Source organism: Geotrypetes seraphini, chromosome 16 (genome assembly GCF_902459505.1).
Source record: "Geotrypetes seraphini chromosome 16, aGeoSer1.1, whole genome shotgun sequence".
In the NCBI taxonomy this organism is placed as follows: domain Eukaryota; kingdom Metazoa; phylum Chordata; class Amphibia; order Gymnophiona; family Dermophiidae; genus Geotrypetes; species Geotrypetes seraphini.
The window spans coordinates 41,649,084-41,674,363 of record NC_047099.1 but is presented as its reverse complement, the minus strand read 5'-3'; the positions used below and the strand labels follow the sequence as shown (position 1 = coordinate 41,674,363).

The following is a 25,280-nucleotide window of genomic DNA, read 5'->3' as shown; positions in this document are numbered from 1 at the left end:
CTTAGGCAGCTGCAGAAACCGGTGTCCTATACAGAATTTCCCCCAAAGTGTCAAGAAAAATGTAGACTAATTTATGGCTCTTCTTGGTTGAGCTGACAGCATTTCAGTGACCCCTTGTACAGCTCAGGGGTCATGTATAGATATGTATAAGGGGACAAGATGGGTGGTACAGAGTCCGTTGGGATACATAGATGGGTAGCAAAACTCAAGGCTAGTTGTTTGCATAGTTCAACAAGATCTAAGTTAGTGTGTATGAGCCTGGGGGCTACTCGAGAAGGCTCACTAGCGGGTGTCACATTGTACAATTTCTTTTGAGGGCAAAGATAATGATCCTTGAGAGGACCTTAGAGGTCTCAAAGGTCTGTGAAGGGCTGACTTATTCTTTTAAGTATTATGGCCCATTTTGTCTGAGGACCTTAGAAATGGAATTCCAAAGTTTGTAGGTGTCATGTGGCACCGTGAGAACGTGGGATGGTATGCCCGAGCAAATTAGGCTCCTGAGGCCATGCGCGGTGGGGCTCTTGGCTAAGGCAGACTCAGCACCATTTATTACAAAGGGTGTATTCAGGTGAGACATGATAAGATAAGAGTGGTAAGCGCTGAGGGCCTTGGGTGTGTGTCCAGTTAAGACATGCCAGGTGACAGCTGAATGGTTGGATGTCTGCCAAAAAGGAAGATAGGCACCAGAACAATTTTCCATCTCCCAATTAGTGACAAGGGGTTATGAAAATGTCAGAAGCACCTTTGATTTACACCCGCTCTTTGTCACTTGTTAATTCAGACTGGGAATCGCAGTAATTCCAGCACCAGCAAAGGCTCCATGAATGGTCGTCAGAGTGCATCCTGGGATCTGTAGTCCATGCTGTGCAGTTGCTAGAAATCAGTCCCTGAACAGTCCTGAAGTTCACTTCCCAGTCAGAGATTCAGCATTTCTGTCTTCGGAAATAGTTTTCATTTTGGAAATCCCGAATTCCTGACAAAGACCGAGTTTGGGAACCCCAGCATCAGAGGAACCAGAATGCCCCAGGAACGTTGAAGCACACCAAGAAAGCTGCTCTGATCTCTCTCTCTCTGCTGTTTGACAGCTGTGTCTTGACAGACATAGATCTTCTGCGGATCAAAGGCAGCCGAACTCAAGCTGTAATTAATAGGACTGATCTGCAAGTGATGAGTTGGAACCTGGCTGATGTATGATTCTGTTAGTTTCTCTTGTTTTATTTTGCTCTGTCCTATTGATTGCCTGTTTAGATGGTAAGCTCTTACTTTTGTGACTGGTAGCGCTATAGAAATAATAATTAGTAGTAGTAGCAGTAGTATATCGTAAACTGCCTAGATAGTCTCTTAATCTGAAACTTGAAAGAAGCCTACATTGCACTGATAAGGGACCAGTTTACACTGCACTGATAACAATGGAAATGGACTAATTTACCAAAGGAACGCCCACTGCACTAATTACACTAATAAGGGGATGATTTATGGAAGGAGCACACACGGCACAGATAACACTGGGCTTGCCTTTCCTAATGTTTTCTGGAGCTTTCAGGGTGGTGGTGGGAGATGATTAGATGTGAAAGCCCCTCGGCTTGAGACTGAAGTTACCTGTCGACAGACAGGGAGAATGCTGGCCTTCAGTTCCGCCTTTCTAATTGTCCTGAGCCGATCTGATCTCTTGACAGCCCTGTGCCAAACAGCTAGGGATGTTTTACTGGGTCTGGCAGGCCAGGACAAGTTCCAGGGCTGTGGACAAAAGGGAGAACCTTCTGAAGTAATGCAGGAAAAATGCCTGACATGATACCACAAAAAGAAAGGAAAAAATAAAACTGACTTATTAATTCCAGACCAAAGTAATCATGTTCCTGGTTGAATAAGAGCCCTGAAGCGTCCAGCTGAATCGATTTAAGTGCTGATTTTAAAACCCTTTTACTGCATCGACAAGAAACGGACATAGCCTCTCCCCATTCTTTCAAATATATGAAGCCCCTCAGAATGGGGTTTAAAGTGATAGAAACATAAAAACACGATGCAGCATCCACTATCTCCTCCTCTCCCTATTGGCTAAGGCTCTAACATTTGTATCTCCTCTTCCTATAGGCTAAGGCTCTTTATACCTGCATTGTGAGGTCATAGAGCTTTAGGGTTATAGAAATATGATGGCAGCTAAAGGCCAAATGGCCCATCCACTATCTCCTCCTCTCCCTATTGGCTAAGGCTCTAACATTTGCATCTCCTCTTCCTATAGGCTAAGGCTCTTTATACCTGCATTGTGAGGTCATAGAGCTTTAGGGTTATAGAAACATGATGGCAGCTAAAGGCCAAATGGCCCATCCACTATCTCCTATTCTCCCTATTGGCTAAGGCCTTTAACATTTGCATCTCCTCTTCCTATAGGCTTAGGCTCTTAACACTTGCATTGTGAGGTCATAGAGCTTTAGGGTTACAGGCACTTTGTCCGGGTTTTGAAAAGCTTGGAACAAATCACTGTCAGGCAGGAAGGCATCCGCGCATGGAGCATAACAGGGCGGGGATGAACATAAGAATAGCCTTACTGGGTCAGACCAATGGTCCATCAAGTCACGGTGGCCAATCCAGGTCACTAGTGCCTGGCCAAAACCCAAGGAGTAGCAATATTCCATGCTACCAATCCTAGGGGCGGGTCTGGGGGGGGTGTCTGAATTTTATTATAGTAAAATCTGGCAATGAGAGAAAATCCCTCAATCTTTTTGAAGTGGGGTCTCCAGAATTGTACACAATATTCTAAGTAAGGTCTTTTACAGGCCTCCTTTTTCCTATGCACCCAAGCATCCTTCTAGCTTTCGCCGTTGACTTTTCAGGAATAGGTAGATACACAGGCCTGACAGAGCTTGTCCTGCATTTAATATGTTTAGCAAGATAGGAAAGCTCAGGGACCCTTTTGGAGCTAAGTTAAGATCCCTGATTCCTTCTCCCAACTGCGGTTGGCCTCGAGGTGGCAGAACAACTGGTTTTTAAATGGGGGTGGATGAAAGAGCGCTGACAAACAGACCCCAAGGATCACTCTTCTCCCAGATCCTTTATATCTTGGTAAAGTGTCCCACTTTCCCCTCCCCAGAGCTGAGGCTAGGTGGTGGAGGCTGTGCCAATTCTCTTCTGTAGCCTTTCACCACTCACCTCTTCTTTCTGAACTGAGGATGCCCTCAGTGAAGGAGCAGGGCTGACTCCACCATTAGACAAGACTAGGACAGAAGCTCCTTGAGGGTTCAAAGTAAAATAGGTCCAGATAACCACACAAACTCCAGCAAACCTGAGGCACTTTTACTAGCAGGGAGGGTGGGCAGTTTTCAAATAGTTAATTTACCCAGATTATTGTGGAAGGGCTAGTGTTAGAGGGATCCTGATTGTTGGGAGGGACCAAAGACCAGAAGGTTAATGGAAGGAGGGAGGAGGAACAGCCACTTAACTGAAGATTCACCTTGGGTGCTTAATATCCTAAGAAGGAGCTGGGGGTGAAGAAGAACAGGGGTTATGTTATTTGTATTTGAACAAAAGAACATAAGAACTGCCGCTGCTGGGTCAGACCAGTGGTCCATCTTGCCCAGCAGTCCGTTCACGCAGTGGCCCTTAGGTCAAAGACCAGTGACCTAACTGAGACCAGCCCCACCAGCATATGTCCTGGTTTAGCAGGAACTTTTCTAACTTTGTCTTGAGTCCCTGGAGGGTGTTTTCCCCTACGACAGCCTCCGGAAGAGCGTTCCAGTTTTCCACAACTCTCTGGGTGAAGAAGAACTTCCTTACGTTTGTACAGAATCTATCCCCTTTCAACTTTAGAGAGTGCCCTCTCGTTCTCCCTACCTTGGAGAGGGTGAACAACCTGTCTTAATCTACTAAGTCTATTCCCTTCAGTATCTTGAATGTTTCTATCATGTCCCCTCTCAGTCTCTTTTCAAGGGAGAAGAGGCCCAGTTTCTCTAATCTCTCGCTGTATGGCAACTCCTCCAGCCCCTTAACCATTTTAATTGCTCTTCTCTGGACCCTTTCGAGTAGTACCGTGTCCTTCTTCATGTACGGCACGCAGTGTATTTATTTATTTAAACCCTGCCTTCCCAAGGCAGGTCACAATAGAGTACGTACACAAACAGAATCACAAATTGAACATCAATAAAACATAACCGTGATAATGTAAAACCTCCTAAAATTACGAGGCCACCAGTGCCTCGCATCAAAAAACTATAAATCAAGTCCCATATTTCATCTTGCAGAAGAGTTATCTTACCTATTTATACCATCTATGTACATATCCTATTATTATAGTTTCTGTATATCATGTATTCATCATTCTTTGTATTATTTGTGAGTTCACCCTTTCATGTTCCAAGTTGGGGGGGGGTAGTCTTTCCTTCATGTTGCTATTCCCCCTAATTGTTTCTTTATTTGCTGTGAAGAGCATTGTCTTCATTCCTTTCTTGAACTTTTTGGTGTCCTTTTCTAGTTTTGATCCCTTCGGAAGGGGGTCCACCGCATTGGGGCCCTCACCAAGAACATTCTTTTCCTGACGCTTTCGTATTTGATGCCTCTGAAGGAGGGTATTTCCAGTAGGTATTCTAAGCTTGAGCGTAGAGTGCGAGTTGGTTTATGGTTGGTTAGGTATCGCGGTTCTGAAAGATGGATGATTTTGCGTGTCAAGTGTTGTAAATAGCCTTTGACTTGTTCTGTGACAAACCCTTTCATCATTTTTGATAAATAGGGGGATGGAAGCTACTGGCTGATAATTGGACATCGGAAGGGCTGAGTTTTGAGTTCTTGGGAATGGGCACTAGGACAATTTCTCCTCCTGATTTGGGGGAAAAGCTGTTTTTATTAGGTGATAGTTGAGCAATTGGGTTATTTTTCCTATGGTTAATCAGGTAACGTGGACAGGTGTCAAGGCTGCAGAATGTTTGTTTGAAATGATGTATTTATATTCTGCCTAGTTTACAATCAGCTACTTCCCTGTCTGTCCTGGTAGACTCACAATCTAATGTACTGGGGGCAATTGAGGATTGAGTGATTTGCCCAGGGTCACAAGGAGCAGCATGGGGTTTGAACCCACAACCTCAGGGTGCTGAGGCTGTAACTCTAACCACTGTGCCACCGACCAACCACTTTCGTAGCCTTCCCCTGAACTGTTTATATCCTCTTGAAGGTGCGGTCAAGCTATGTGATTCATCAGCTGACAAAGCAATGGCCTCCTTATAAATCAATGTCTCATAAAGTCTTACATGTCTCTTCCCAGATTACATTTTACGCCCCTTCTTGAGCTCTCTGTTCCCTTCAGGAACCTTGTAATTCCTTCAGCCTACCAGTCTAAACTTGAATCCATCAGGGCTAGTGCTTGGAGTGGAGGCGTGGTCTAGTGGTTAAAGCAGTTACCTCTGCACCCTGAGGTTGTGAGTTTGATTCCCACAGCAGCTCATTGCCCCAGGTACAAAATATCATTTGGCAACAAATCCCTCAGGTCTGATTATGTATGCAGTGGCATAGCGAGGGTGAGAAATTCCTGGGGCTCCTCCCCCACCCTCTTCTCCACCCCCACCTTCACATGCTCCTTCCCTGCCCCCTCCTGCCGTGTGCGTGCTGCTTCTCTTCCCCATACCTCTGTAACATTTCTGGCATGAGCAGCAACCTACAAGTTGCTGTCGTGGCAGTGTTAGCTCTTCCTCTGATGTCACTTCCTAGGTGTGGGTCCAGGAAGTGACATCAGAGGAAGAGCCAATGCTGGCGCGACAGCAGATAAGAACATATAAATATAATAGCCTTACTGGGTCAGGCCAATGGTCCATCTAGCCCAGTATCCCGTCTTCACAGGGGCTAATCTAAGTCACAAATACCTGGCAAAAATCCAAATAGTAGTAGCATTCCATGCTACCATCCCTCGTCTTTCTCAACAGCAGACTATGGATTTTTCCTCCAGGAATTTGTCCAAACCTTTTTTAAAACCAGCTACATTAACTGCTCTTACCACATCCTTTGGCAACGCGTTCCAGAGCTTAAAAATATTTCCTTTTATTGGTTTTAGAAGTATTACTTTGTAACTTCATTGAGTGTCCCCTCGTCTTTGTCATTTTTGACGGAGTGAAAAATCGATCCACTTGTACCCGTTCTACTCCACTCAGGATTTTGTAGACTTTAATCATATCTCCCCCTCAGCCGTCTCTTTTCCAAGCTGAAGAGCCCTAACCTTTTTAGTCTTTCCTCATACGAGAGGAGTTCCATCCCCTTTATCATCTTGTTGGGGGGGGGATCTGCTGTTCTAGAACCTGAGACTGCGCTGGGGCGGGTTCTAGAGCTCTGATTCCTAGGATCACATGTGCTGGTCTGGTTTCCAGTTTATGCATGCACTGGTGATTCTTAAATTCCAGTACATGCATAGTTATGAGGTAGAGCCCGAGAACCAGCCTGCTTCAACTGCTGCTCCCTAGGGCCTGGTTGACAACTAGTACCTTATTGTGGACCTTAAGGTTGCATATATTCTGTTATCTTTATGCAAACACTTTCCAGAGCAGCTTGGATAAGATCTGTTACAATAATAAGCTGTCTATATACTGTAGAAAGTGAGAGTAAACCGAGTCGAGCCTTCTCAGAATGATGACAAAGTTAAGCTTTAGTTTAGTTTAGTAGTGGGCTAGGCTGGCAGACTGCTGAGATTTGAAGCAGGGTGGAGAAAGGAGAGTAGTACTTAGGGCAAGATTCTCAAAAGTTTAACGCCGTCGCTAGACTGTTTTAAGGCAATTTAGGCTGCCCGCATTTTAGCGGCGGATGATCCCCGTCTTTAGCGAGGTTTCTAGCGGTCTCCGACAATGGCATGCAAATGGGCTCTTTAACATTGAAATGGATTCTTAAAAATTGACCAGGCATTTTCGAAGGGCGTCGTCAGCTTTTGGCGACAAAAAGCAGCGACTGGTCCAGGGGCGCCGTTACAGTGCCAGCACTTGTGTTTTTAATTAGGGGAAGATAGTAAAATCACGCTTCTTTTGAGTTTTATGGAGAAACAGGCATGCTTCTGCGTGCTTCTTGAGCGCGTGCAGGATACCCTTGTCTTGTGTGTTTCTGGCTGTGGGTCATGATTAAATTTTACATTACAAACAAATGACAAGATTTTTGGAGATTGATAAAAACCAATGTTGCTTTGTCCCCTTCTCTCCCGTCCGTTCGTCCAGTGGCTCTGGCGTGCCTTTGATGCTTATATGGCACCACTGAGGCTTTACGGCAGGGAAACCTCACAAAGCATGCCGGCATTTGTCCCGCTGATTGCGTTGCGTTGTTTTCCCAGGATAAGCGCAGATTCACGCCTCTGTCCTTGTATATTCTGCGCATGTGCCAGTCACTAACACCAGCGGTTCGACGCATGTAAATTTAGCAGATCCCTGGAGAAGCGGAGACTGAGAGGGGACATGATAGAAACTTATAAAATCATGAAAGGCATAGAGAAGGTGGAGAGGGACAGATTCTTTAGACTAGCAGGGACAACTAAAACAAGAGGTCATTCAGAAAAACTGAGAGGAGACAGATTCATAACAAATGCAAGGAGGTTCTTCTTCACTCAGAGGGTGGTGGACACCTGGAACGCGCTTCCTGGAGAGGTGATAGGACAGAGTACAATTCTGGGGTTCAAAAAGGGACTGGATGACTTCCTGGAAGCGAAGGGGATAACAGGGTACAGATAGAGGTTTACCGTACAGGACATTGAGTGAATAGGGTATGGATATTTTAGGTTAGGTAGGGAACACTTTCAGGTCATGGACCTGGGGGGGCCGCCGCGGGAGCGGACTGCTGGGCACGATGGACCCCTGGTCTGACCCGGCAGAGGCAACGCTTATGTTCTTATATGTTCTTATGTCTGTTGTTCGCCGACATCATTTGCATGTGTGATTTTTGGAGAATGTCTCCTTTTTTAAAATCTGCTATCAAAACGGCTGCGTTAGCAGACCGTCGCTTTTTAACGCGTTTTTTTTTCAGCATCTTGCTCTTAGGCTGGTTACTGTCTCCTTCAGCAGATGGTGCTATTGCTACATGAAGGTCTTGGTCTGGCAAGGAGAGGGGGGCTTTCCATGGACCCTTTCTCCCCGATCATTTCTCCAGCCTCCTCTCGTTCCCCATCCCCCTCAATCTGGGGTACGGGAAGGAGCCGGCAGGTGCTTGGAGTCTAATAGACAAAATATTTTAAATAAACAGATGGTTTTATGTTTTGAAGCCTAATATCTGGCAGATGACTTCCCTCAAGTTGACCGGCTCATACAGGGCAGATGAATGATCAAGCAGTGAATCCACTCGGATTTAGCACCTCTTGGTGGCAGAGGGGGAAAAAAATTCTTTCCAAATGCTGTTATAGTGTCTTTTTAAGAATATGAAAAACAGGCACACAAAATGGAAACAGACTGAAGTCGGATTTCTAAGGGTCTAGGTGGCATCTGTTCCCTCCACCTTTCTTAGCCCCGCGTGAATCCAGGAATTTAGAAAATAACAAAAAGGAGATAGGGAGAGGAATGGAGTGAAGAATCTGAGAAAGATGAGAACAAAGAAGCCAGGAGAAGAAGCAGGTGTGGAGGAACAGGGAGAGGGAGGTCTCTCCAGGAAGACCGAGAGGATGCTGGGATTTGCCCAAATGTGATGGCTTTATGAGAGAAAGGGTGTCTGAAGGACTCCACAGGTGGGGTTTTGTTACAGGGTGCCTCCCAGATGCAGGAGGAGAAGGGGAGTGACTTGGTGTGGAGGCTGAGTGAGAGGGAAGGGGCTGGGATGCGTCCCCTATAAGTGCCCGTGCCGAGTGTGTGGACAGTCATTCATTCTCCAACCTGGCAAAGCATCCCGAGCACGAAAGCAAAAGGATTTCAACATTTTTTTTTAAACCTGGGGGGAAAAGTCACCACTTAACCGAGGCTGAACGCAGGCTTAGGCTGCACGACGAGACTGCGCTTTTAAGGTGAACCTGGAAGGACTTTGCCTTTTGGGGGAAATCTATTGTAGCCACTTGCCTCCCTTGCCCCCCACCCCCATCCCGGGTCCAAACAGCTGGAGGAAAATGCCCAACTTCTCTGGCTCCTGGAAGATGAAACACTCGGAGAATTTCGAGGAACTGCTGAAAATTTTAGGTGAGTGCAATCACTGTTTTGATTTCTCTGTGAACCTAAAGCCAGTTATATCTTAAAGCAATCGACCATATCATACAAATACACTCATAATGATGATGAAAAGGACAGAAGCACCCTATGACTGTTGACTGCAATATTGTAACCCTGTAACCCGTTCTTAGCTCCCTGGAGAGGGAGGGACATAAAACCAAATAAATAAATTAGGGGGTCTTTTAACATGTCCATAGGATATAATGGGCACGTTAGCAAGCCATAGTAAAAGACCCCCTAAATGACCCACAATCAGAAGAGAAAGATGGCACAGAGGGACCCCGATGCTGCCCGGGCAGGAAGGGGGGGGTTCAGTGAAATAAAAGCTGTGTGAAATGAACCCCCCCTTCCAACAAACAACCATCTTAGAAAAATTAAAAAGGATCTCTGAGCCCCCGAGATAAGGACTTGATCTTTCTCTCTCTCTGGCCTGATTTCCGAAGGCTTTTCTTTTCCATTTTTTTTAACTTGACTCGGATCTTTTCTTTCTGTTCTCATGTATTGTCTCCAGTTCATGTCCTTTATTTAGCGTCTCTTCTTGTGCCAACCATTTATATTTATCTGAAAGGTATTAGCAAGGCAGGAACGCCACGGTTTAACCTTTAGGCTTGTAACACAATCTCCCAAAGCTCCTATTTAATTTTCCTATAAGGAAGCATTAATTTAATCACAAAATGTTTATAGCCTGCTAAGGTGGGAGGGGATCCTTATTTCTAGCAGATTTGAACATATTTGGGGAGTGTGTGGGGCAGTGGTTAAAGCCTCAGCACCCTGGGGTTGTGGGTTCAAACCCACACTAAGAACATAAGAATAGCCTTATTGGGTCAGACCAATGGTCCATCATGATCAGTAGCCCATTCTCATGGTGGCCAATCCAGGTCCCTAGTATCTGGCCGAAACCCAAGGAGAAGCAAGATTCTGGAAGCCCAAAGAGTAGCGACATTCCATGCCACCGATCCCAATAACAGACTATGGACTTTTCCTCCAGGAACCTTTTCTTAAAACCAGCTACGCTATCTGCTCTTACCACAACCTCTGGCAACGCATTCCACAGCTTAACTATTTTCCTCCTGGGCAAGGTGCATTAGATAGATTGTGAGGCCACTAGGACAGACAGGGGAAAATGCTTGAGAACCTGAATAAATCCATGTAAACCATTCAGAGCTCCCTTGGGAGAACATTATAGAAAATGGAATGAATGAATAAAGAAAACACTCTTCTGCCTTTTGCCGCTTCCACACGTCTATTCCTCTCTTTTATCATTCAAGCCCCTGCATTGCCCATGGGGTGGGGGGGATGATATGGGCCTGTTTCAGTAGAGCAGACGCAGGATCAGATATTATCCCGAGGTAGAAGAAGATGCTGGGGAGACCATAGAAATCACTCTGTTACCCAAAGCCTTCTTGCAGTTTCTCAGACATCACATGGATGAAAGGTCCCCACCCCAAAGAGCACAGAGGGGCATCCAAGTCCGATTTGGGCGTCCTGAGAAATGCGTCCAAAATTTGGATGCCGAAAATGTCCATTTTCAAAACCACTAGACATCCTTTTTTTTTTAATCACCTTTTTAGACATCACCTAACATTTTGGACCATTTTCGATCACAAAAACCTCCAAGTTCCAAATGTCCAAATCCAGCCTTGTAATGGACTGGCCACACAGACATTCCAACAGAGCAATGGGGCACCTCAGAGGGCACTGCTGTGAACTTCACATAAGGGGTGCCAGATGTACATCTCAATATAACCCCCTTCTAATGTATGGTGAGTCCTTCCAAACTCCCCCCCAACCTACTATACCCACCTGTCAACCACCCCAATAATCCTTATGGCTGCAGGTGGCACCTATATGGCAGTATAATAAGGTTTTGGTGGCCTCACACTTTCAGCCATAAATGTAGTGGTTAGAGTGGCTTATGGGTCTGGGTCCTCCTCTCTATGGCTCACTAGCCCACCCGCCAGCAATGGGAGGGGGTCATTGACCACTGGGGGAATGTGGGAGGGTCATTACTTAATCCCTCTAGGGGTAATCTGGTCAGTTTGGGTTTCTTTATGGCACTTAGATGCTTTTAAAGCAGGTCTAGCTCCAGATGTCTAAGTTCCAACCTGGACGTCTTGGGAAATGTTCGATTATCACTGCAAGATGTCCCGAGTGCAAAGCACGCCCAAAGCCCACCCATAATGCGCCTCCAACATGCCCTCTTGAACCTTGGACGCACAGCGGCTAAGAAGCCTAGCAAGACGTTCAGAAAGTCAATTTCAAGAATTGGCACTTGGACATTTTGGTGAGAAAAATGCCCAAGTACAGATTGATGCCATTTTTTTTTGCACATCTTAAGTGTTTCAAAAACGAACCCCTCACTGTCCAATTCTTAGTAACTTTCCTGCAGCTTTAAAGAACACTGAAGTCAGCCTCCAGCTTTCTTCTGGATCATATTTATGTCTGGTGACAAAGGAGGGGGGATTCGGCAATCCTTCTCACTAGCTAGAAGTGGAGAGACCCCATCTTCTTTATTCTTCTGGGTCATGTTCCAGGGAGGATGCTTACAAAAATGGAATGGAAAGACATGCTCCCATGGCACAACCTGTGTTTAACACCTGATCCTAACTTCCACTTGCCCTGCTAGTTTATTTTAAAGGGTGCAGAGCTCATAGCCTTCCAAGAAATAAGAACGACGTTTAATTTGGTAGGTGCTTTGAAATGTCAATGGCTTCAGCGGAAGCACTGCATATTAGCAGGGGAAAATGATATATGTTCATGGCAAAATGCGCCAGAGATTTTCAAAACCTGTGACAAGATGCAAGGCTCTATAGTAATGTAGTAACATAGCAAATGACGGCAGATTAAAAAAAACCCCGAATGGTCCACCCAGTCTGCCCATCAGTTACTCACTTCAAAACCACATGATCGAATCAACTTGATATCCCTGGGCCATAGACCAAAGTTCACCTGGCATTGTCCTAGGTGCCATCCAAGCACATTCCAGCCTATCCAACCATCCCGCTGTCTGCAGGACCTCCACCGCAAAGTCTGGCCAGCAATGTCCTCACACGTCAAGTGAGTGGAGTTCCCACCAATGCCCTACCCAGCCCATCCCACACCGAATACTGCCAAATTCAAAGCAAGCCTTAAAACCTTTCTTTTTAAAAATGCCTTTGGGGTATCGACCTGGATCCTAATTTCAGTTTAACGGACCGCGTTCCCTTTTGTTTTTTCCTCCCCCATCTTCCTTTTGTACCCTATCCAGTCTCCTTCATTGTTTGTTTCATAAACTGTCTCCTACATTATTTTAATTATTTATGCCAAGCCTCCCTGTTTTAAATTATTTTTAGTTATGGTTTATGTGAACCGCTTAGGGTGTATTTTAAGCAGTATATGTAGCCGAAATAAACTTGAAACTTGATATAAGGGACACAAACCATACAAATCTGTCCAATACCAGCAGCCTTAGGAGCAGATTCTCAAAACTAAAATCTGCCTGTCAGTAAATTTTGGCTGCAAAATGTGGCACAACGAGGTTGGAGAATGACTCGGCGATTATAGAGAATCGCTCGGAGGGATCATTTTAATATTAATGACCTCGTTGTACGACATTTGCATGGCAGCATCGGAGACTGCTAGAAAACTCAGAAAAGACCTCGCTAAGCCTTATGGATAATCCGCCGCTAAATCGGCTGGAACCAGTTTAGCGAGAATGTTTAAAGGCAGATTTTAGAGAATCTGCCCCTTAGTTCTTTAATTTATACCATTTGTTTTCTAATTAAAGGTCCTCTGTGTTTGAACCACGCTTTTTTTTATTCCATCACCATTTTCCTCTCCGTGAAAAATAATTTTCTAACGTTACTTCTAGGTCTTCCTCCCTGCAAGTGCTTTTGGGGTTTCATCACTGCTTGCAAGACCCATTTCTGACAAAGGAGGGAAGGGGAGTCTGTAAGGGCTGGTAAAGGACCCGCAGACCTATATGGAACCCAAGCAACGGGCTCTATTGTTCATGGGGCATGCCATTCCTGGTCTGTAAAGTCATTGTTCACAGGGCAGTTGGGGTCAGCCTTGGAGCACAGCAGGGTTTGTGCCATGCAGAGACAGGGACTTTCTCACTTCATATTTCTGCCCTACAGTATTTGGGATGGGGGGGATGTTGGAGGGTAAAGGAAAGGATTTAGGATACAAGGAATATTCAGTGTGAGTATTCATTAGCTTTATTTATAAACCGCTTTAAAAAACCTAAGCGGCTCCCAATAAAACATACATAGCAGTTATAGTAAATAAAATGAATACAATTATCCTATTCAAGTACAACTACTACTTATCACTTATATAGTGTTGAAGGTGTACACAGCGCTGTACATTTTGACATTTATAAACGGTCCCTGCTCGGAAGAGCTTACAATCTAACTTGGACAGACAAATGTGACATAGAGGGTTGGGGATGCAGAACCCAAGGTGAGAGGAGTTAGGAGTCGAAGCACTCTCAAAGAGATGGGCTGACATTTATAGAGGGTCCCTGCTCGGAAGAGCTTACAATCTAACATGGACAGACAGACATGACATAGAGGATTGGGGATGCAGAACCCAAGGTGAGAGGAGTTAGGAGTTGAAGCACTCTCAAAGAGGTGGGCTGACATTTATAGAGGGTCCCTGCTCGGAAGAGCTTACAATCTAACTTGGACAGACAAATGTGACATAGAGGGTTGGGGATGCAGAACCCAAGGTGAGAGGAGTTAGGAGTTGAAAGCACTCTCAAAGAGATGGGCTGACATTTATAGAGGGTCCCTGCTCGGAAGAGCTTACAATCTAACTTGGACAGACAAATGTGACATAGAAGATTGGGGATGCAGAACCCAAGGTGAGAGGAGTTAGGAGTCGAAGCACTCTCAAAGAGGTGGGCTTTTAACTGGGCCTTGAACACTGCCAGAGACAGAGCCCACCGTAGGGATTCGGGCAGCTTGTTCCAAGCCTATGGCGCAGCAAGGCAGAAGGGACGGAGTCTGGAGGTGGCAGTTGAAGAGAAGGGCACAGATAAAGTAGCTCGCAACGTCTAAAAAAGATCTCATTTTGCCGCAGTCTAATTGTCACATTTTTTTTACTTCAGGCAAGTGCTTTAATAAAGAAATGTGTTTTAAGTAGTTTCCTGAATTGTAACACATTATTACTGTATTTGGAAATTGATATTTATTCCAGAAGATATTTTAGCTATGGTAAGAGATGTAGAACTTGGCATTAAAACCCATCTTTAAATGCAAGGATGGACACTTCTTAGAGACCTGTCATAGCATACAGTATATGAAGCTGTTTTCAGCTAAACATCTTCACCCAGAGAGTGGTGGAAAACTGGAACGCTCTTCCGGAATCTGTTATAGGGGAAAACACCCTCCAGGGTTTCAAGACAAAGTTGGACAAGTTCCTGCTAAACTGGAACGTATGCGGGTGAGGCTGGACTCATTTAGAGCACTGGTCTTTGACCTGAGGGCCGCCGTGTGAGCGGATGGACCGCTGGTCTGACCCAGCAGCGGCAATTCTTATGTTCAGGATATATGGCAACGTCTGTAATTGCAAAATTAATTTTCATTCATTGGACTGATTCTATTGTATAGCTGGGATGAATTATTCTCTCAGGCAAGTTAATGTTAAGTTTTCTACATGGAATTTGTTTAAAAACACACCCAAAAAGTACATACCATACAGTCAGATAATGGGGCTTAAATCTGGAAGGTAAAGGCTGCTTCCCTCACTTACCCACTAGGCGAACGTTACGCTTGATTGATTACTTGTATTTACTTTTTGGCACATATGGAGATTTTCATGGACCCCTGATGCAGGCAATGGAGCTGAAACCAGCCCAGGTCGGGCCCTTGTTCCGTTCTTATTTGATTTGGGTTAACTGTTGGACTTTGACGCACAGAAACAATTTATTTGCCAGCTTGACTACTTGACCATCTCTGCGCTTTTTTTTAGTATTTGGTGAGAGGCTTTTTTTTTTTTTTTTGGTATTTGAGAGGCTTTTTCTTTTTTTTTTTTAGTTTTTTTTGGTATTTGGTGAGAGGCTTTTTCTCTTTTTTTTTTTTGGTATTTGAGAGGCTTTTTCTCTTTTTTTTTTTGGTATTTGAGAGGCTTTTTCTTTTTTTTTTTTAGTTTTTTTGGTATTTGGTGAGAGGCTTTTTCTCTTTTTTTTTGGTATTTGAGAGGCTTTTTTCTTTTTTTTTTTTCGTTTTTTTGGTATTTGGTGAGAGGCTTTTTCTCCTTTTTTTTGGTATTTGAGAGGCTTTTTCTTTTTTTTTTTAGTTTTTTGGTATTTGGTGAGAGGCTTTTTCTCTTTTTTTTTTGGTATTTGAGAGGCTTTTTCTTTTTTTTTGTTTTGTTTTGCGCATCCCACAATTACCCATCAGCCCCCACCTCTATAAATGTGGGCACCCAAACTTATGCTTAGCGCACACGGGAGTCCTTTTACTAAGGCGCGCTAGCCTTTAGCGCATGCTAAAACAGCTAGGACGCTTTAGTAGAAGGACCCCTAGGTAACACGGCGAATGCTAAACGGTCCATCGAGATGGCCAGAGTTGAATTTGGCACTTGTCTGTCTAGTTTTTCTTCTGCGCAGACATTTTCCCCCTTCCTATCGTATCATTCCTTTTTCTTGTAATTAGTTTCTCCCCTTCTACAAAGTCTCTGTCTAACGTTTGTATATATGAGACCCCTGAACATCCATGCGATGCTTTTAAATATGTGTGCTTGATATGCGGTATATAAAAAGAAACTTCATTATGATTAAACACTGGTTTACTTACCCCCTGTTTTACTAAGGTGCGCTAAGCGTTTTAGCGTGTGTTTAGCGTGCGTTAACGCGTCCATAAACTAACACGCACATGCAGGGAGAAATGCTTGAGTACCTGAATAAATTCATGTAAACCATTCTGAGCTCCCTTGGGAGAACAGAATAGAAAATTGAATGAATGAATAAAGAAATAAATAAGAGCTCGCCCAGATCCTTTTCTTGGGCGCTAACCCCCAAGGTGGACCCTTCAGAAACACACACACATACCACATGCTCTCCCTCCCCTTTCCCTGTGCACATATCTCATGTCACAAGTGTTTCTGGGTAGATCAGCCTGCGGTCCTGTGCTTACCATTTCATATATAGTGCACAGGGCATTCCCTTGAAAGAAAGTCGGCACAAGAAACAGCCTGCCTGCCTGTGAAATTCTCATTCCAGCAACTGAATCCAGAGGAGGTGGGGAGCAGAACCTCTTACCATATAACATTTACTGTCATTACTGACAGATATTGGTTGAGGTGATTAGAGAATGGGGTAAGACAGAAGGAAGAGGTAGGGATTGTCATTATGCCTGCGTGGCAAAATGCACAAACTGCGCAGACCCGCCCTTCAAGGCGTCAAAATAGTTTTGCCCTGTCCTTTTAGAACTTGGCAGAGGGCTCGGAATGGGAACAGAGTCACACTTTCTAATTTCAGGCCATTGCTTCTGGGGCTGCTGAAATGAGCCAAGCAAAGAAATGTAGAACTGTGACCGCCTCTCTGCTCTAGCCCCCGCCCCTCCCCATGAAAAGAATGATAAGCTCCCACTTTTCTATGGAAACTGTCAGGAAGGATGAAAATCTTGCACCCCAGAGGTGGATGCATGGCATTCCAATCCCCCTTCCTCTTCCAGTGTTTCAGGGTATATAAGTGTAATCCATATTTAAGAAAGTTATAATTAGAGGTGGGATATATGATACATAAACCACAGTTCAGGCCCCTCTTGTATGCCATTCGCTGCCTTGCTGAGACGGATCCTTAGGCAGGGTGCTGATTCGAGCATTGTGGTCCAGAGTTTCTTCCTGCTTCCTTCAGGCTGTCAGGCAGTCCAAGGTGTTAACACTTCCACCCTAGAGGTGTCTGAGGGCTTCAGTGGAATAAAATCGTTTAGCAGACGGGAGAACTTTAGGCCGCAGCCATGCAGGTGTTCAGTGACTTCAAGGTCATATCTGTTCTATTTCTTGGTTAATTACCTTTTTTATGTATTTGATAACTGTACTTTGCAAAACTGGGGCAACTGGAGCACGCCCTTCTCTAGTTCAGCCATTCCCAGCCCAGTCCTCAGAGCACACCTGGTCCCATCGGGTTTTCAGGATATCCACAATGACTATTCATAAGTTAGATTTGCATGCGAGTGAGGGTTGGGTGATTTTGTCAAACAATATCATCCTACTGTTATCAGATAAAATGGTTTCAGGTTTATTTAAAATTTGATACTATCGCTTATAATATTTCTAAGCGGTGTACATGATAAAAACGGGGACCCTCTCCTGGAGGCCCCAGTGTGGTAATCTTGAAAACCTGACTGGCTAAGGAGAGGACCTAGGTGCCAAGGAACTGGCTGAGCAATGGAAAAGTAAGACCGGCGTCACCTCTCCTTCATGACCCAGCCAGTCTGGTTTCAAGATATCCACAATGAATATGCACGACCTACAAGAAAAGCAATCGATGCAAATGTAGTTCATTAACCAACCAGGTGGGTCTGAAGAGAACCACTGGGTTAAACTAATCTAAGGGCTTATAAATCGAGGACTCCCTCCCCCATCCCTGTCTCACTCTGCACATATCTCATGTCACAAGTGTTTCTGCTTATATCAACGGAAAGACATCCAAATGAAGAACAGGTGTGTTAGAGGGGTTATATGAGCTTTATTAGTGGAGAAATGTATGTTTTCTATTGGGGGCATGTTCTACGCCTGAGTCAAAAGGCAGCTATTTCAGCAGGGAAACTGTTTTGACCAGTCCCGGTTTTTATACTTATCTTCCAAAATGCAGGAATCCCTGATTCTACTTAGAGAATGCACTAGGATTAGGTTTTCAGAAATCCAGGACTGGACTGAAATCTTTCTGGAATGGTTAAACCAAGAGATGAGGATCTCTGTGGGAGCTGATTACTTTTATTTTATTTATTTATTCAATTTTCTAGACTGTTCTCCCAGGGAGCTCAGAACGCTTTACTTGAATTTATTCAGGTACTCAAGCATTTTTCCCTGTCTGTCCTGGTTGGGCAATGGGGGGGGGTTAAGTGACTTGCCCAGGGTCACAAGGAGCAGCGTGGGTTTGAACCCACAACCTCAGGGTGCTGAGGCTATAGCTTTAACCACTGCTGCACTCTCTCCCAGAGGAGTACACTCTACACTGACAACACCAAGAGAATGCTGATTTAGCAAAAGGATGCACACTTTCTTTCCTTGGGTTTCTTCTCCATATTCTTCCTGGTGGTGGCAAATATTTTCTCCCATTTTATAAAAGGTCCCTTGGGATTCTTCTTTGTGACAAACATAGATTCACAGTACAGCACTATCGGGGTGCCTCATGTTGGGTTCACATACCAAGTGCAAAAGTGCTTTTTAACTTAGTGAACATGTAAGTGGCTCAAAGTGTCAGATAACGGGTTCGTGTTCTTCAGGAGTGAATGTAATGCTGAGAAAAATTGCTGTGGCTGCAGCTTCCAAGCCGGCCGTGGAGATTAAACAAGATGGGGAAAGCTTCTACATCAAGACGTCTACGACAGTCCGAACCACTGAGATCAATTTTAAAATTGGCGAGGAGTTTGAGGAGCAGACAGTAGATGGAAGACCCTGCAAGGTAAGGAGCATTATAGCCCCCTCCCCTAAACCCAAACCATCCACACTTTACAAATACTATCTAAATATAACAGGGTCTGATTTTATAATAGGACAACACTGGCAGATCCATTTCCTTTGCACAATTTTCAACCAGCTGCATCTTCCCAGGAGGGTACATTTAGGCACTCAGAATCAGATCTGGTCAAAAATATTGGTGCTTGATGGCTCCTAAGGCTTTCACTCTAAACTATACCTATGCTAGTAGGTGTCTCAGCAACCAAGGAGTTGGAAATAGAGATTGTGAAAAGTCTAATTTCTATGAAGTGCAGTTGGGTCCGTGCAGGGGCTGGAAGATGCTCTTTGCTCCTTTCCCCCCATCCTCCCCCTCCATTCTGTCATCTACATTTCCATGCTCTGGGTTTCCTCTTCCTGGTTGTATCTTTGATGTCTTTGCTGTGCTACTACATTCAACCCCTCTCTAACCTTTACCAAGAAGGTCTCTTAACTCCTGTCCCTCCCCTCCCTGCACACCCCACTGGCTCTTTTACATTATGGAAGTGGCAGTGTTAAGTGCCAGCAAGGCATTCTCCAATGAAGGAGCTCTTGGGGAGCCATCTGTCTCCAGAAATGATGGATGGGCAAGGGACTGCATGGACTGTTTGTTATGGAAATGCGCCTCAGTTATTTGGATTGTCTTTGACTTCTTTTTAATTGTAGAGTTTAGCCAGATGGGAAAGCGAGAACAAGATGGTTTGTGAGCAGCGATTGTTGAAAGGCGAAGGACCCAAGACCTCTTGGAGCAGGGAGATGACCAATGACGGAGAGTTGATCCTGGTAAGGTGTATAAATCAATTAAGGAACATGCTCAATATTTGGGGGGAGGTCAGCATCCACTGCCACCTCCAGGTTGGCTCCTATTCTACTCATAATTTTGGCTTTTACATAGGACTTTGCTTTTTTATATGGAGATGCGATGGTCGTTTCTTATGTCATTCTGGGAATGTTTGTTTCGATTGTTTTCTTTGGCTGTTTTTTTTTTTTTCTTGGGTGCGCACTTTTTTTTAAAAAGGACATGCTCTTTCTGAAACAGCGCCAACTCCTTTCCCGATATCATGCCATGCGTAGTGTTTGCCCCTGTGTGATGGTGCACTTTCGGGAAAAGACTGTGTGCTCTGTCAGAAACTTTCCAAAATACAGGTACATGATCCTTTATCCGAAATTCTTAAAAAAGAAAAAGCTCCAAAACTGATGCATTACTAACTTGTACAAAAGAAAAATCATCTCACTTTAAGCATCAAAAGGGAAACCTGGCCGCAAAGTCACCTTAAAAGGATTTACTCTATGCTAATATCACTTCAATTTTTCATCTTACCTCATGTTGGTGTACCTCTGAGATGTTGCCAGTGACCACAGCAATTCGTATTCGTTGCCTGCTGCAGCCTCCGTCTGGGGAGGAAACAGGAAATGATATCAGCAAGGCAGGAAGTGGCCACTGGTGACACCTCATTTCAAAACCCGAAAAATTCTAAATCTGAAAAGTCTCTGGTCCCGACCATTTCGGATACAGGATCATGAAACCTGTAGCTCACCCTCTTTCAAAAGATTGTGCACTGTTATCAGTAAACAAAAAACATGAATTTTTGTGTTCTTTTCCTGCTCATTTTGGGTTATTTTTTTTTTTTTTACGACTTGCAACAACATTGGATTTGCCGTTGTTGTAAACAGCAGCCCATCCCCAAAGTGGAGCTGTCTGGGATCACGAACCAGAACTTATTGTATGGCTCTGTTAATCCTAGTAGCATTCTTGTTGGGTTAAGAATGTGTCCAGTTCTACTAGTGTATTTAACCTGTATTGAGTGATCTCATGCATTACCTGGGCTCATAACACTGAACAGCAGGCAGTATCTGGGCTGCAGCACTGTATGGATTTCTGCAGTAGGCGGCAGAATTATGCCAATAATTTGTTTATTGAATGTGTTGTAAATGTCATTCCCCAGACCTCAGAGATTTGTAGGTATAATCATGGATGGCACTGCCCGATATTATGTAGAATTCTGGAGACCCCACTTTCAAAAAGATATAAACAGGATGGATCAGTCCAGAGGACGGCTGCTAAAATAGTTAGTGGTCTACGTCAAGGTGTATAGGGACAGACTTAAAGATCTCAATGTTTAGAGCAAAGGTGGGAGAGGGGAGATATGATAGAGACGTTTAAATACCTACGTGGCATAAATACACATGAGGTGAGGCTCTTTCAATTGAAAGAAAACTCTAGAGGGCATAGGATGAAGTTAAGAGGTGACAGGCTCAGAAGTAGTCTAAGGAAATTCTTTTTTACAGAAAGGGTGAAAGTCTCCCGGTAGAGGTGATGGAGACAAAGGCTGTGTCGGAATTCAAGAAAGCGTGGAACAGGCATGTGAGAGATGGTGGCTGCTGCGGATGGGTAGACTGGATGGGCCTTTATCTGCCATCATGTTTCTAAGTGAACAAGATTGAAATTAAGTATTTACAGTATCTGAAGAGCCACACATTGGAAACCACCACTCTAGGGAGTACTTCTGTCCGGATCATGATTGCTTTTTTGGCATGAAGGGCTTCCTTAGTCCTGAGCTATGAGAGCCTGTGCATCTATAGATTGATAGATAGACAGAGAATGAACTGCTTTTGTCAGTAACCATGATTTGTTTTCCAGCAATAGCTGTGTTGCCATCACCAGCTGCTCTTATTCATTCCCTCTCTTGACTCTTTCCAGACCATGACTGCAGACGATGTGGTGTGTACGAGGATTTACATTCGGGACTAGCATGGCAAGTAGGTGGTGAAGCACAGTGGCAAGGCCGCACACCCTTCCAGTCCTACAGATTCCCTGGATAGTCAGAAATAGAGAGTACCCTGTTTACAGCACGCAAAAGGACCAGCACCCTCTTTCTCACCAATTTTTCCACCAGCCATCCAGAAAACAAGCCGGACTTTCTTGGCGGCTTTTGCCTTGCCGGAAGCTGCAGGGGTGACTACCTATGATTCCAGTGTGTTTTCTCCTCTGGTGTCTTCCTGCAATGGATGACACTCAAGTATCTCTTCACAGAAAGTCAGCTTCCTCTCGCCCAGAACCACCCATTTCAGAAACCAAACTGCTCTGACTGTTTTGGGGGTGGGGAGGGAGGGTGTTCCAGTCTTAAAATCTAACATGCACTCATTTCCCTTTGTAAAGATTATTGTAATTTGAAATATGATAGTACGGCTCGTCCTCGAAGATAACGAACACACAACAGTTCATGAAACAGATGGTCTTCGATGACACGTTTGCAATGTTACCTTTAAGCTGTGCAGGTGTGTGCCATGCAGGTGCTTAGTGGCAGTGAGGGGTGCAGTAATACTAGGCTTCAACGGTGAGCGGCAGGCAAGTTCTTTGGGATTCCCAGGAGACTTGCTTCCACCTAACAACTGAAACTGCAATATCGCTGCGCCATTCCCCTGATGGCAGGAAAGTGGTGGCAGACTTCCCACACACTTTAGAGCAGGAATTCTCAATCCAGTCCTCGGGACACACCCAGCCAGATGGAGTTTCAGGATATGCACACTGAATCTGTAGGAGATAAATGTGAATGCATTGCCTTCATTGCATGCAAAATTTATCTCATGCATAGCCTCTGTGTCTGGAAAAAAACCAGACACTTGACTTGTGTGTCTCAAGGACTGGGTTGAGAATTCCTGCTTTTATTGGGAACGTTGCCTAGGAACCATCAGACAGTCCTGATCCAGTTCTTATCCTACCCATTGCATGTATTGGTAATGTAGTTATTGATTTGTAAAGCAAACTACAAATCCCAGCATGCAGTGGGTAAAACAGACCTGGATGTGCCTTACCAGCAGAAACGAGGCTTGTTGGCGCTCCTAGTTCAGAATCAAAACAAACCGTCATTGTTGCTTTTAGTGATTTGGGACCACATGGAAGATGTCTTCTACCCATTGCGGCAGGCTAGTAGTTGGTAGAAGGGTGCCGACGGTAAACACAAACAGCAGTCTTCAGTTAGAAGGGGGTGGTCTATGGTGACCATACAAGAGCTGAGCCCAATGAGACAAATGTTCATCTCTAGCCCCTGTTGCAAAACTGTGACCATGCGGTGGCCAGTACAGCTTTTCCCCCTCCATAGCAGCCGTCAGTAGCCATGAGCAGACATGAGGGGAGGGGTGCGAGGAAATTGTGATAATGCACAGAGCTGGGAGAAGTGAGACACCGAGTGACTTGGCAGTGAAGGGATTGGGGATATCACAGTGTATCTTATTCCACTTTTTCCAGCACAGTAGACTCTCAGTTAACCGGCACCCATGGGGACTGATAGATGGCGGATAAATGTAGGTTCTGCTTGCTTGAGAGTTACTATTAAAGATAGGCTAACTAATACTATATCCCATACTATAAACTATTCCAGACAAACTACCGGACGTGGTAGGCAAAGCGAGGGCATACGCAGGTGTGACATGCCAAGTTTACACAGTATTTCTTTGATTTTTTTTTCCTGGTTAATTGAGTTCCGATTAACAGAGAGTCTACTGTATTCAAATTTTATTTCAGATTTTTCTCGACATTGCTTCTTAATTTGTACCCCTCCCCCCCCCACTCTCCCCATCTCCAGAACACAAGGAAGGAAGAACACGCAAAAAACTCCAAACAAGAGAAAATGGGAATTGATCTGGAATTTTTTATGCAGAATTGTTTTGGGTTTTTTATCCTGTTTGTTTACTAGTGGAATATATCCTGTTATCTGTTTCTTAAAGCTCAAGTTCGTCTTGCTAGCGAATACATTTTCAAATATTTATTTCTTAATATTTTTATGAGAACCTGAAAGAAAGCCCCACCTCACCATATTTAGTGGTTGTTAGAATCAAATGCTGTGTCGAACATATACTGTCGAAATATCTGGGTCCCCCACCCCACTAATAAATGTTTTAAACTCATCATCTCTCTGACATTTTGATTTTTTAAAAAAATTGCTTTTCCTCACCAGTAGGTTCTTCATACCATGGGAGTCATATATGAAGTACATAATGGGGGGGGGGGGGGTGCGGCAGGGGCATGAGCAGAATTGGGGAGAGGGGAATAAAAGATGAAAGAATGATGCTTACTTATCCAACGTTAAAGAATTATTTGCAGCCTGGAACTGGGGGTCTCCAATTTTCCCAACTGCTCTATTTTGACTCATCATTCAACTGGAATCAGGGGTGGGATCTGGCGCAATGACCAGGAGAGTTCTAGCCTATTTTATACCCACTCCCACCCATTCCCCAAACTCAGTCAGGTACCATGCACTAATGGACCCTAAATTCAGCCACTAGGTAATGCTCTAAACCCAGGGGTAGGGAACTCCGGTCCTCGAGAGCCGTAGTCCAGTCGAGATTTCAGGATTTCCCCAATGAATATGCATGAGATCTATTTGCATGCACTGCTTTCAATGCATATTCATTGGGGAAATCCTGAAAACCCGACTAGAATACGGCTCTCGAGGACCGGAGTTCCCTACCCCTGCTCTAAACAATGATTGCCCCCCCCCCCAACCCCCAACCCCAACATCTCAAGTCCTGGCTAACCTGGGGGCTGGAGACCCGAATTGGGAATCAATCCCTGATCCTTCTGTACAAACGTCCTTGGGGCACACCCAGCCAGTTGGGTTTTTCAGGATATGCACAATGAATATACCGTATACACTCGAATATAAACCATCCGAATATAAAACGAGGTGATATTTTTCCCTTCCAAAAGAAGGAAAAATGGTTGACTTGAATATAAACTAAGATTAGAAATTTGGGTGATCCTGGTGAGATTTAACATTAGATGGATCATGAGATCAGTCTGAACGTGAGGCAGAGAGGCTGCATCCTGGACTGGAAATGCAGCTTATGATGGCAGGGGGAGAACTGAGGAAACTCCCAAGGCGTAGGTTACCTGGCATCCTTGAGGCAAGAGAACCCGCCAGAGGGCCTTCTGATGGCAGACATTGCTGCACTTGTGGGTTTTGCTGTGCTCCCTCCCATCATCCTCCTGGCTTGAGAAGCAGGGTCCCAGCTACATAGGCCAGGCAGAAGCTTTGACTGGTCATGCAAGGCAACCTTTGACCCAGCTCAGCCTGGCAGGACACAAGCATGCTCTCCGAAGATGCCCCGTCTTAGCTGTGGTTGGCAGACAGAAGGAGAGGCTCTGCTTTCATCTCCTCAGACAAAGCTGAGCAATTTATCTCGCAGCTCCTTGCCTTGACAGATGTATGTGAATTGTTTTCAACAAGAGACTTAATGGATGCGAGGGAGGTCAGGGAGCACAGGCGGGCTTCACCCTGCCTACGTTTTGTCTTTTGCTTTCAAATCTGCTTCTCTTCAATTGTTTAAAATACATTTATCTATGTATCTATCTTAGAAGGACCTGGAATGAAGGAGAGCAGTTCTCACTCACGGTCCTTGAGACCCCGATGTTCTAAAAACCTACTGTGCATTTAACTCTTGATGCTAAACCAGTTCAGCGTCAAAGTATTTTACCTCACTGTGGTCTTTTCTGTG

General features: G+C 44.7%; 1 protein-coding gene across 1 annotated transcript; it reads left to right on the top strand.

Annotated features, from left to right (window-relative positions):
• Positions 1-8,704: 8,704 nt before the first annotated feature.
• CRABP2 (cellular retinoic acid binding protein 2) lies at positions 8,705-23,691 on the top strand. Its single transcript, XM_033925222.1, has 4 exons — positions 8,705-9,104; positions 18,572-18,750; positions 19,449-19,565; positions 21,484-23,691. Exons 1-4 carry the CDS (start codon positions 9,035-9,037, stop codon positions 21,532-21,534), a joined length of 417 nt encoding a protein of 138 aa, XP_033781113.1. The 5' UTR covers positions 8,705-9,034; the 3' UTR covers positions 21,535-23,691.
• Positions 23,692-25,280: the final 1,589 nt, after the last annotated feature.